This window comes from Gadus chalcogrammus, chromosome 1 (genome assembly GCF_026213295.1).
Source record: "Gadus chalcogrammus isolate NIFS_2021 chromosome 1, NIFS_Gcha_1.0, whole genome shotgun sequence".
In the NCBI taxonomy this organism is placed as follows: Eukaryota; Metazoa; Chordata; class Actinopteri; order Gadiformes; family Gadidae; genus Gadus; species Gadus chalcogrammus.
In genome coordinates, this window is record NC_079412.1 from 15,216,956 (window position 1) to 15,231,117 (window position 14,162).

The window sequence follows — 14,162 nt, forward strand, 5'->3', positions numbered from 1 at the left end:
CTATAACAACTTCTCCAGTGTCAACACCTGCACTCTGGCCAGCATGGCGATCCAGCGGTTGGCGTGCGTCTCACCGTGGGCCGCCGTCTGGACGAAGCCCATCTTCCGGTAGAGGGTGTTGGCGGCGGCCTGCGGCGAGCTGCTGTCCACCAGCAGCCGTGTGTACCCGCGGCCCTTGCAGGTCTCCAGGGCCTTCAGCGCCAGCAGGGAGCCCAGGCCCCGGCGACGACAGCCGTACGACACGACCATGAGGGGCAACTCGCCGTAGAGCTCCAACTCCTCCTCCCCCTCCTCAAATTCCTCCTCCTCCTCTTCCTCCTCTCCGGTCCGGTCCTCGACCCTTCCACCGGGAGCCCCCTGGTCTCCTTTCACCGCCCGCACCGCCACCGCCCCGACCAGCCTGGTGCGCCCGCCCACCTCCGTCTCGGCCACCCAGAGGCCGCTCCCTTCCAGCAGGCCGTTCTGGCCCCGGGCGGCCTCTAGCCTCCGCTGCAGGTAGCCCTGGTGGACCTGGTGGCAGCAGTAGTAGAGCAGGCCGGCCCAGGCCGCGCCAAACAGCAGGGCCTGGAGGTAGGAGCTGCCACCCAGCACGTAGCCGGCCACGCACACGCTCAGCGCCACGCCCACGTGGTCCGGGTAGGCCAGGCTGCGGAAGAAGGCCGGGTACACGTGCTCCAGCACGCCGTCGGACAGCAGCGCCAGCACCTCACGCCGATCCGACGCCTCGTAGCCCCGGATGGAGAACTGGACTGGGGGGGGGGGGGGTGGGTCGGGGAGGGAGGGGGCAGAGAGAGGAAGTGAGGGAGTGGAGAGCAAGAGGATTGGAGCGGTAGAGAGGGGGTAAGAGAGAGGGAGAGGGGGAGAAAGTTGTAGAGGGAGTCAGGAGGGGGAGTATTATGGTTTAATAACGCTAATCTGCCTCGTGGGACTATTACAGAATCTCGTTGTATTTCGCAATGGGATCACGTAACTTTATGTGCACAACAATTATAGTTACTGGTCTTTATAGTTCTAATATGCTTAAAGTTGCCTCTCACACAGCTGGAAAATTACAGAAGAAAGAAAACACATTGTATTGTGAATAAAATGTGTACATCATACACATATATTGAATACACCTTATTATATCTAATGACACAAATCGATAATGGAGAACGGATATTTACTTTGACATCTCCCGTGGACACGCTGCCCAATTCCCAATCCAATGGAGTAAAAGTAAGTAAAACATATTTTAAACTTGTAAGTCAATGTCCAAAAGTATCAGTTAGAAACATCCCTTATCTAAACAGCTATCGTATCAAACTTTATACAAAATATTTACTTACGGTTGTTTTTCTTTTCCATGCTTTTGCCTCTTTTCCCTCGTTGTTGGCTAAGTTTTAAGCCTTCAGGACCAGTCCTCCCTCTCCCTACTTTCTCCACACTCTGAATTTAAGCTACAGATTGTGATAATCACCCATTCACAGAGAGGATTAAAATGACTCTGGGCATGCTCACCTTTAAGTACCCGCACACTCATATATGCAGATATATACGTACACACGCACGCATGCACGCAAGCACACACACACACACACACACACACACACACACACACACACACACACACACACACACACACACACACACACACACACACACACACACACACACACACACACACACACACACACAGTCACACTCTCAAACATCTACTGTATGTAAATAGATTGCAACGGCAGACTGGTGGTTTTAACCTTTGTATTTACAGTTCTTTCATAAGCCATATTTTTTTATGTATTTATGTATGTATTTTTTTGTCAGAGGAGCGAGCTGACTCTTGATTGCAGTATAATACAATGAAAATGAATCACCTAGTATAAACAAGCTTGAGAGAGATCGTGTTTTAATTTGGCTCCCTGTTTACCAATCTATTACCATGGAAGAACAATATAACAAGCTGTATTGTTCGCTCTGAATACTGATCATATTTGAGGAACACCTACACTCTGTGCTCTTCCAGGATAGCTTTGCTGAGGGTTCGATTAAATAAACATTCCTAGTACACCAAACTAATTAAACAAATGTTTTGGTGGAACTGTCACAGGTATCAACTTCCATGCCCAGTGTCTCCATCACACGCCAGACTAGAAGATAAAAAAATAAGAAAAATGAAATGAATAATTCAATGGTTCTTCTCAGTGTCTGACTGAGATATAATTGACTGAAAATCTAATTTATTAGATTTTAGAGGTCCTTCACCGCTGTTTAAACTGCTTCAGGGCACCGGAAGCTGCAGGGCTCCCTGGGAACAGGAGGGTCCAGTGGCTGGCAGCTTCATCTGAATGCAACAATGACTTCCAGTTTGTGAAGCTCAATGTTGCTGGCATTGTTTTCTGAAAACACATTTTTGGTATGTTGGTTGTTACAGAATCATGTTGCACATGCAATGACATCCTATTGTGTGAGTCTGTGTTTTTCTGGAGGTAGAGCTGGAGGTAGAGCTGGTGTTGGAGATGGGAGTAGGACTGGGGGTAGGAGAAGATGGGGTAGAGAAGGTGGAGGAGCTGGAGGTAGAGATGGGGTAGAGAAGGTGGAGGAGCTGGTGGTAGAACTAGCAAAACAACTTTCAAAGGGAGGATGTTTTGACACAAGGGTCTGAATGAGAATCAAAGAGAAATAAAGAATCCATCGGGTATATGTTATTTAATACATGCAGGTGAGGATTAAAGAGAAGCAATGAGTCCAAAATAAAATAATAATGGTACACTTGAAAATGTTATCCTTGATAATATTTTTCTTGGCTTCTTCCTTATTTATCTAAACAGCAAGGGACAATACATAATTCAGGATACACTCAATTCATGCACACTCTCTGCCACACTTTGCCTGGATTTGGAAAAGACTTGACACTGATACAAAATTAATTACAATAACCAAATTTTTTTGTGGTCATGCCCACCTGTCTGCCTTTCTGTCTGTCTGTCTGACGGCCTGCCTGTCTGCCGGTCTGCCGGTCTGCCCGTCTGCCCGTCTGCCCGTCTGCCCGTCTGTCTGTCTGTCTGTCTGTCTGTCTGTCTGTCTGTCTGTCTGTCTGTCTGTCTGTCTGTCTGTCTGTCTGTCTGTTTGCTTGCCTGCCTGTCAGTTGGTCTGTCTGTCTGTCTGTCTGTCTGTCTGTCTGTCTGTCTGTCTGTCTGTCTGTCTGTCTGTCTGTCTGTCTGTCTGTCTGTCTGTCTGTCTGTCTGTCTGTCTGTCTGTCTGTCTGTCTGTCTGTTTGCTTGCCTGCCTGTCTGTTTGTCTGTCTGTCTGTCGGTCTGCCTATCTTTCTGTCTGTCTGACGGTCTGCATGCCTGCCTGTCTGTCTGTCTGTCTGTCTGTCTGTCTGTCTGTCTGTCTGTCTGTCTGTCTGTCTGTCTGTCTGTCTGTCTGTCTGTCTGGCTGTCTGTCTGTCTGTCTGTCTGTCGGTCTGCCTATCTTTCTGTCTGTCTGACGGTCTGCATGCCTGCCTGTTGGTTGGTCAGTCTGTTTGTCTGTCAGTCGGTCGGTCTGCCTATCTTTCTGTCTGTCTGTCGGTCTGCATGCCTGCCTGTCGGTTGGTCGTCTGCTGTCTGTCTCTGTCTAAAAGCATTGGTGCTGCGGGGTTAACATCTCTTTGAAGGAGATATATTGATACAAATGTATGGATAGGTCCGACTTTGCGTCTGCGTCTAAAAAAAAAGTGTGAGTGAAGAAGAAAAGAACACAAAATAAGACCTGTGTTGATTTATGTTAGCAGCCCCGGGTACCGTGGTAGCATCCAGGCTTAACAGTGATATTGTAGCAGAGGCTCATCCCAGCTCCTCTGGGGGGAAGTGAGGGAGGCTGCCACAGTGGCCACCTGAATCTAAACTCCATCTATCACACTTAAAACGCTGCCCGCATCCACCCGGCCCCCGATATGCCAAGGGGGCTGGGGGATGAGGGTTATTGTGTTGCGGGATGAACAGTGAATAAACATTAGGCCGTTTCCACATAAGTGGTGGTAGGATTTATTCAAGGTTAATTAAAACTGACTCGGTGACAGACGATCCGAAGAAGTAATGCACATCTCTGAATCGTCACAATCAATGACAAAAAGTGATTTGTCTCAAAAGGATGTCTCACTTTTGAACGGAGGTTGCTACTTCATGGACCAGTGAAGGAATTGAGAGAATGGAGTATTTTGATGGCAGACGTAGTGCCTGAACTGGATGTTTGAAGCTACAGCAAACAGGGAGATTCCATTAGACTTGCCCATTGACTCTAATAATGGCAGAGTTTCCCCCTAACTGAAAAGTTAAAACTTGGATCGATTGTTCTCTTAGTCTCTCAACCACAAGCAATCGATCACTAATCATCTTGTGGTTCCACCCTGCATAACTATTGGCCTATTCCCTTTGGCTGTATCATTTAAATCATGGACATTTTAAAGTTGTAATAGCTGACTTGGCAACTGATATCTTTATCTGAAGAGCCTTGTATGACAAATGTGCCAGTCCCTAAGTCATTATGCATCAAAACATAATTTCTTGGCATTTTACACAGTTGAAAGACTGCTTTGGAATATAAAGTGAATCGGGGATTAAAAAAGTGAAAATAAAACATCCACAGCTTTACTCATTCTTATTCATCATCTCCCTCTTGGTCTAGGCTCAGGCCATGGATATGAATGCAAGTTAGGGGGGGGGGGGGGAATAAAACATAAACATGTTCCATCAGAGAAAAGCAGAGGTTTTCCAGATGGTCATTTAGCTCCCCGTCCCTCTGTTCATCGTGGGATTGTAGCCTTAATAGGCAGATGACAAAGCAGATGCTTTCAGATTTTTTCAAATGTTTTATTATTTTGTGTTGATATTGAGGTCTCACAGTCACCGCGTAGGTAATACGGTGCGTGGGATTCAATTTACAAGGTGCGAAAGGATTAATATATATTCAACAACCTATTGTTCTCTGGTTGGTCTAGAATCTGTCTGGGGGAGTAAATTATGGCCTCAGTCCCTCAGTATAGCTTATCCTCGTTTTGTGTTTTATACATTATTGCACTATACCTGCAAAATCCTATTTTAATAAGAGTGCTTTTGACTATTCATATGTCCTTCTCAAGATTCAAGATTCACTTTATTGTCATTTCAAAAAACTGTACTTCCATACAGGAAATGAAACGAAATTACATTTCTCACTAGTGCACAGTGTTTATCTTTAACTATCTTAGTTGTCTTATAATTTATTACTCATGTCACTTATCTTTAATTGTATCTAACATGTATCTGAAACTGTTATCAGTTGAGGATGCCTATAATTCAAGCATTTCATGGCCATTGATGGCTTCTATTATTAATCTCTAAAGGGTTTGGCTGTACTCACCTGAATATGAGGTGAATATAATCACCATAATTAATGGAATCAACTTATACACAGCTGTGTGTCATTAAGCTTGACAAACAGGGGATGCAGAGGATTAAAGTTCCTTCTTATTCATACATAGCACACTTTTTGTATAGAATATTAAAGATCCCATGCCATGCTATTTATGGATGCTTTAATATAGGTATTAGTGGGCCACAAACACAGTATTCAAAGACGTCCCCGAAATTCAGCCGTGGTGCAGTTACAGCCACTCCGAACCTGTCGCACATTGAGCTTCCCCCAAACGCGCTGTTTCGGTGGGCGTGTCAAGGCAGGTCAAGGAGGGGGGTGGGGGTGTGGCCCTGAGCAGCTTGTAGCCACAGTACCATGCGCTCTGTTTACGGTGGATGTATGCAATGGCTCGTAGAAACCCATATTATACATAGATATCTATGTAATATAATATAATATAATATATAATGTATATTATCACCTGGCCCTGAGCAGCCCACGGTACCATGCGCTCTGTTTACGGTGGATGTATCGCAATGGCTCTTAGAAACCCATATTATACATAGATATCTATATCATATAATCTATAATATATATTATCACCTGGCCCTGAGCAGCTTGTAGCCACGGTACCATGCGCTCTGTTTACGGTGGATGTATCGCAATGGCTCTTAGAAACCCATTTTATACATAGATATCTATATCATAATATATATTATCACGGCCAAAAGCTGTGTGAGCCTCCAGACGATAGGCTATTATGAATCTCAAACGACCGCATCTTCTTCAGATTGATGTGGAAGTGGAAGAACCAGAGACGTCGGAGAACGTTGGCCGCGAATGTATCCCGCTTGAGCCCTGCTTCCCGCCGCCTCGGCAGCGGTCAGCGCTAATCACCGCCTCCTGAAGCGGTGGTCCATCGGCAGCGAGGCTCCGGCGGGAGACGACCGCGGTCAACAATCCCTTTCTCCTCCATGTTGTGGTTCATGCCTACTTCAGGGAGTCAAAGCCAAAGTTCCTTTCCCCCAATTCATTCTCAACCATGGCTGAGATAACCCCCACTACGAGTCTTGTTGTAGAAATACCAGAGACGAGAGTCCGACGTGTTATGCGCCATCACACCAACAGCAGAACGGTTATCCAAATAACAAGGAAGTGTACAACACTTGCGTTACAGTCCTGGAGCTCTATATATAAAGAATATCATATAATACATAGATATCTATATCAAATAATACATATTATCACGGCCAAAAGCTGTATGCACGTCCAGACGATATAATGAATCCCAAAGGACTTCGTCGGGTTCTCCGACGTCTCTGGTTCTTCCACTTCCACATCAATCTGTAGTAGACAGAACCGCGCGCTGCCTGCTGCCTGCTGCCGGCGCAAGGCACCACCACCCGGCTGCCCGCTGCCGGGCGGTGGTGCTTCGCGGCGGTGGTGCCTCGCGGCAACCGGCAGCAGGCAGCATGTCGCAGTTCATGTACTTCGATGTCGTTCTGCCATTGCATTCAAAATTCTGTTACTACGAACTAAGCAACTACCATACACGTATTAGCATTTAGCACTAGCTCAATCACGACTCCTTCAGAATTCTTGTGGGTGGTTACGAACCAACCAAGTTGGCAGGGCCATGAATAATAGTTTGACAACGCTACGTCACAGTGTCACCTTATCCAGATTGGCTCATTTCTTCCGCCTTTTTCCTTTCATTGCCTATTGCATTCAGCAGACAAACTGCATAGATTTCAAACTTACCACAGCTCACAAACTTATTCAGACCTATGTTATTTAACAAACAACAGGAAAAATGTGATTTTAATGGCATGGGCTCTTTAAACTACCAGCGACAGGAAAATATATAGATGTAATGTCTATGGATGTAAAAAATATGTAAAATATTATTTTTACGCTACAAACCTCGTCTATTTTGTTATTTGGACACGTGTAATCAATCATTTAAAGACCATTTCACAACAAGAGCCATCTGTTAGTACCAAAGCTGACACACTTTCTAACTCACATTGTGAAGATGTATAGTGTAATTTAAAATCTTTACTAACATGTTCAATGTATCAATAAAAACACATTTTCATCTTAGGGGTCAGTGATGGTCAATGACAAGCTTTGGTGAGGATGTATTTCAAAATTATCTCCTCTGTTTCAGTGTTCATCTAATCCAAATGTTACTATATAATGTAAGTATATAATTATTCTTAGATAATACATGTTACCACGCAGTTGGAAATAGCTTATCTTATCTTAGTCGGTCATAGAAACAAGCTGTAGTCTGGACATTAGTAGTCTCTTGGACAGATGGCTTAGAATTACAATTGCTGGCCTCCTTAAAAGTGTTGCTGAGGGGTGGCTGGATGGGCCAATGACACAGGATTACAGAAGTTCCATTATTCTGTTGTAGTATATAGGATAGTTGAAAACGAGGTCAATATGAGAGTTAAAGAATAGCATACTGATATACTTTGATTTCTTATTTAACATTTAAGGTTAAAAATTTACTGATGTGCACAGACTAATTCCAGTTAACATTTTGGAAATCCTGTTTTAATGTGCTATGTATCTGAATATACATGTGTTAGGCATTGTTCTTAAAGGGGCCCTATTATGCTTTTTCGACTTTTATGACCTATAAACGTTGTTATAATGATTGATAGTCATGTTTAACCATACTAAAGTGTCAAATAATGACGTACATGCATTTCGACGTCTTCCCTGCTGACAGTCTGCGGTGGATGTTCAGAGCTCTAAACACTCGGAACAACGTTTGCGATTCACTTGTTCACATTTCCGGGAAATCATCTACGTAGAGGCACTCCTGCCACGCCCCCATATGCCTGGTCAAATCTGCCCGCGCGCGCGCTTCAAGTCCGCACTTATCACTAACCGATCACAACGGAGTGGGGTTGGCAGGAGGGGGGCGAGGGGGCGGAGAAGGACGAAACCGAGCGTTGACAGAGAATGCTGAAAGCGCCCAGATGAGAGGAAGAGTTTCCCGAAAATCGACATCGTTTTTTGTGCTGTGATTCGTGTCAGGATGCGCTATAGGAGTCAATAATAAGAAATTAAGACCAGAAAAGTAGTATAATAGGGTCTCTTTAAAGGTTGGGTATGGGATTGGCGAAACGCCAGCAGATTTTGAAAATACACAACTCAAATGGTCCTACCCCCTCTCCTTCGACGCTCACTCTGACTCCACCTATTCCAAGTACATGGACGCGCAATCATGCACGAGATGTGAACACAGATGCGCAAGAGCGAGCCAGGCTAGCTAGGTTGGAGTTTAGGGTTGTCTTCTAGTGCTAGGACCAAATGTGGATTAGCTAGTTAGCTAACAACAAACGGAAGCTTGCTCTGGGTCACGGGCTTTGAGTATGTGCACGAAAGGGTCACGCGCGGGGAGAGGAGAGGGGGAGGGGGAGTGCAGTACTGACGTACTAGTAGTTTGATTGACGTACTTACTGTCCAATGCCACTCGGTGGATTTGGAAATCATTGGCTGGAGTTTTTCAAGCCCTGCCCGTTCCACAGATGATTGACTTGTTTAATTTTCACGTCAGTACTTCTAACTCAGTGGCTGTAAGTGCGTTATGATAAGGATTTCATGTAATTTTGCAAAAAAGGCCAAAAAAGAGAATTCCATACCGAACCTTTAATAAGACAAATATGCAGCTTTAAGTATTTAATTGATTGCGAGGAGAAAAACATTTAATTTGCTTGGCTGGCTATCCATTTTTCAATTGCTTCTGAACTATTCTGAAATGTATACGTTATTGATTTAAATGAATAGTACCACATGTCAAATATCAGATGAAGGCAGATTATGCATACCAAGCATATAATGCATATGAGATGTATATTATTTATTTAAATTAATGTTTCTAATGTAAAATGTCCAATATATGCATATTATGAGCTCTAAGCACATTATGCAGATGTCAATATCCATTATTGACTTTATTATGACTAGTCGCTTATGTAACTTATAAGACAGAAGCATATAATGCATAAATAATATATAATGATTATACAACTCATCAGGAGTTGTATATAATGTATAATAAACTTGTCAGGAGGGGGTACAGTCAATAGATTTATTTATTATTTTAACATTTAGATTGACTAAATACTGATTAGTTGATGAAAGGTGATGAGGAATGCTATGATGCAGAACTTTTTAGTCTTGGACCCGGCATTGTAATCGACAATCAATATCTGCTGAAGGTAGTCATGGAACCATTTAGATACGCTCTCTGGATTTTCCTTTAGATAGTTTAGGATAAGTTTCCTAAGATGTCTTTCATAAGTTCATGAAACTCTACTCCATGGGGACAGGAAGTTGTATTTGCAGGTGATAGGAAGTGGTCGTTGAGGTCGACTGAATTTGCAAGGTGCCCCCGCTGCCCACTGCACCGCACACCCACACACAACCACACACACCCACACACACCCACACACACCCACACACACCCACACACACACATCAACACACCCCCCCCCCCTGTAACGCCTCATATCACATAATCACAACTTTATCAGCACACACACAAACACACACAAGCATGACCACCTAGGCTGAATGTTGGTGTGTGTGGACACACACCCCAACATTCAGGCATGCATGCACACACACACATGCACCCCAACACACACACACACACACACACACACACACACACACACACACACACACACACACACACACACACACACACACACACACACACACACACACACACACACACACACACACACACACACACACAGTTAAAGTGAGAATTCACATAGGATTACATGATACCCCAATGAAGGTCATCAACATTCAGCTCCTCCCGAGCTGCCTCAGCAAACATGGTACCCTTGATGGACAGTAATGAAATCAATGTCATAGGCAGTCGCTGGCGCTAGAAACACAGAGCGACCCGGGCACAGAAGGAGTAGAAGAGGCTTGAAGTGAGTCATATTATTAAGTCTCGCAACAGCAACAATTGTCAGGCTGATAATCCAGGCGTGCCATAAACCTTTATATTTCATTCAGGCCTGCTTGGAATAGTGAGTCTGCCCACTGTTACATAACTTTACACACAGGAATCATAGTCCCCCCTCAACTTTATCCCTTGATGCAATTCATCCTGGTCTATCCACCCATGGTTCAGCGCTCTATTTTCTACAATCCCATCCATTCACCGTCTCTTTAGATGGGAGACCACTGTCCCGCTGAATACTTTGACTCTTCTGATCATCTTAAGCAAATACAAAGATATGGGCAATCCAATTAAATTGTCCTCTGAGTAGGCTTGGTTTGAAGATAATAGAAAAGAGAACTCTTGGGGAGCCTGGAAACAAAGTGATCTCATCGTCAGCTATAGTCTCATCCCATCGATAAGGTTTTGCAGATAATCCCATTGCTGTTGCTGTATGATGATCAGAAGAGTCAAAGTATGTTTTGGGTGACCAGGTGATGAACGGGTGTTCTGTCAGGAAATCTGTGATCCAACTGACTCAGGCTCACGGCCCAGAGCTGCCATGAGACAATGCAGCTAAATGATGGACAGTTGTTTAGCAATACCTTGCCTGGTGCCTCAAAATGAGAATAACACATCAGATGCAATCATTTGCAAGAATGAGATTGTGTTTCCCTTATAATGAATCAGAGATACCATACCGTGAAACCGGGGGACGAATAGGGGAGCAATTTAACTAAGGATGGGATTTTTTTGCAAACATCTGTGATAACAAACATCTGTTGTCAGTGTGACTAATTGAGAAGAGAACCAAATACAAGGGTTTGAAAGGTCATGCTTTTTTTCTAGCGCAATTCTTTCCAACTCTGTGTTGTTATGGTGATTGGAATTCCCATTTTATATAATTATGATTCATGATATTTAATTTCCCTCTATGCTTACTATGCAGGGATATAACAAAGGAGCTTGCCGTAAGTCCCTGAGACCTGGACGCATCCCAGTGAATATGTGTTGGGAAACAGAGACACCCTTTGGCCTGTTTGTGCTGTTGCTGCACCATGGTTGAAATGACAAGACTAAAATAATATGTACTTTACCAAACAGACGGTGTGGTATACATCACACAAAATACACACATTTTATATATTTCATATTTTTAGATTTGGATCTGCCCATTAAATTGTTGCTTTGTGATGAAATTCTTTAGGTCGAATTAATCAACAAACACTCTTTATGAGCTTGAGTGGGTGCACTTTCATATTATATATTATTTTTAATTTAGGTCTGCTAAATGCGTATATGTGGAAATATATTCAGAGCAATTATTTGATCTTCATTCCCCGAGCAAATGATGCATGCTGTGCAATGTTTGCAGAGCACAGCATCGGTTATGTCCAGCATAAAGAAATAGCCACCTTGTTTTGCTTTTCCATAGGGTCGATAGACAACCTCACAACCTAATAAATATTTGAACGTATTCAAAATTTAAAACGAGTTGGTTCTAGGTAAATATTGAGCTAGATATCAATTAAATGTTAGATAGTGGTTCACTTTTTGACCCTTGACACTAAAGAAAACTAGCTGTTGCTTTGATTACTACTCATTAAAACTTCTTAAATATTCTCTAATACAAAACTGAGACGATTTTCCTGCTTGAAAGTAAAGATTTCCATCGTATTCATACCAGTGGCTGTGAAGGATGATGTCTTATTGTACATATTTACATTCACTCAAGGGAATTCTATGGCCTGAGAGTGTGGAGGAGGTGCTGGATGAATATTGATCATGCATGTTGTAACCCTTAACCACACAAACGTATGAAAAATACTATGACCAAGTAAAATCTTACATCACTTCCATTTATTGTATTTTTCAGTGACTTGTCCTGTTTCAAGGTTTGGCTCCAAAACCAAGACCAACTTAACATTTGATTGTGTGTGTGTGTATACATATATTAAGACAGTCCACTGTGATCCGAAATATGAGCCGCATGACAAAAAGAAAGTCCATGTTGAGAGAGCTGTCAATGTCCATTTCCCCGCTCAGCTCTCGTCAGCCTCCAAGTTGATGTTGTTGCCAAACTTGGCGTAGAGCTTCACCTTGAGGTCGCCCAAGACCTGCTGGATGGCAGACACTCGACCCTCCAGCTCCTTCATCTCCTGCTGCAGCACTTCCTGGGGGGAGGGTAAGGGCAACAGGCAATGGTGAAACCCTGGCTGCTGCTGCTGCTGTTGTTTACCTCGACTATGTCAAGTCAACAACGGCATGAGCTTTGTGAATGTTACTCGAGGGGTCACAGTAACATTTGACAGTTATTTGGTTCATCAGATGACAAAACCTGAATGAATATTAACCAGAAGATTCATTAGGGGGTTGGTAAGCCCAATAATAAAATGTGCAAGAGTAAATTAAATGGAATGTCATTGCCAGAGGATCAGGGTAAGGTCACGGGGGCGTTTGCTCAAAAAAAGGTTGAGAACCACTGCTTTATCCCTTAGTGCCATATATATATTTCTTGGATGTGGAGAGGGCTCTAGGTAAAGGGGTAGGTTTTTAGTTAGGAGCTTAAGAAAACCTTAGCAGTCTCAAGCATCTCTTGAGTTTCTTCCTGGGAGTGGCTGATGAAGACGTCACCAATTTGATAAGGGATCAGGAGTGAGTCGTCGTCGAACATCATCAGGTCATCGCTTGCATCCTGCAGGTTTTGCAGGGATTTCTAAAAAGATACATTGACATGTTATTATTTCCATTCATTTTGGAGCACTGCATGAACATTGTACATTTGTATGCCTACCTATGAGAATGGCATTATAATATAAGTAGTAAGTATAGTATATTGTTTATTGACACCACTCATGAGTGAGTAATTGATGAGTAATGTGGCTATTACTATAAAGACGCATTGTCCATGCTCAGCTGATGAAAGCTTAAGGTTTAACATCCAAAGCGAATGAGTCTGGTATGGAATAATGGTATTGCAAAAGGTCCTGTACGAGAGTCAACGAACAGCACAATATGTCACAGACACTTACTTTCTTTGCCTCTATTTCATCTTTCAGCTCTGTCATTCGATTTGTGCTTCTTGCAAACTTATTAATCTTCTGTTGGTCTTCAAAAGTGACGTTGACATCTTCAACCGCCTGGGGATAAGGAAGAATAAGTTTAAAAGGAGAGATATCATAATTAGTATTACGTCAACAGCTTAGTTCACATGTTTGTTCCTACTGATGATAACTAAGATGTCCTCCATGATGATGAACTATGTCATTCCTATTATCATCAACATTATCATGTTGGTAGTGGCTGGCTAGCATAGCTGGCTAGCATGGCTGGCTGGCTGGCTGGCTGGCATGGCTGGCTAGCATGGCCGGCTACCATGGCTGGCTAGCAGCAGACAACACAAGGGTGTGGCTTAATATAAAAGCAATGGTCACAACGACCAGAACGCAATACCTACTGAGTAACGATGCAGGTAGAATGAAACGGACCACTTATCGTCGGAGCACTGACTGGGTATTATTATCTCATCTGCACTTAATACACGCAAAGCAGTATTTTTTGCTGTACTTATTACACACGGCTTCATAGTGGTGAAGCATTATTACAACCTGTACGTATACACAAAGCATTATTATTATTATTATTATTATTATTATTATCTGAACTTACTACAGAAGGTTTCATCGTGGCTGCCATCTTGACTTCCTCGACGGTGGAAGCAGCAGCTTGGTGTGCTACTGGGAGTTTGAGATAATACCGCCTCCTAGTGGACTTAACGTAGTATGGTTTGGCTTGACAATCTGGGGACAATGTTAAAGACGTA

At 43.3% G+C, this 14,162-nt stretch overlaps 2 protein-coding genes across 2 annotated transcripts; both read right to left on the bottom strand.

Moving 5' to 3' along the window:
* Window positions 1-1,347, bottom strand: LOC130388212 (uncharacterized). Its single transcript, XM_056597600.1, has 2 exons — window positions 1,329-1,347; window positions 1-749 (listed from the first exon to the last, which is right to left on the bottom strand). The coding sequence occupies exons 1-2, from the start codon at window positions 1,345-1,347 to the stop codon at window positions 1-3; spliced, it is 768 nt and encodes a 255-aa protein (XP_056453575.1).
* A 10,819-nt stretch (window positions 1,348-12,166) lies between these two features.
* Window positions 12,167-14,118, bottom strand: pfdn4 (prefoldin subunit 4). Its single transcript, XM_056601342.1, has 4 exons — window positions 14,009-14,118; window positions 13,372-13,479; window positions 12,915-13,055; window positions 12,167-12,513 (listed from the first exon to the last, which is right to left on the bottom strand). Exons 1-4 carry the CDS (start codon window positions 14,033-14,035, stop codon window positions 12,382-12,384), a joined length of 408 nt encoding a protein of 135 aa, XP_056457317.1. The 5' UTR covers window positions 14,036-14,118; the 3' UTR covers window positions 12,167-12,381.
* Between the last annotated feature and the right edge of the window lie 44 nt (window positions 14,119-14,162).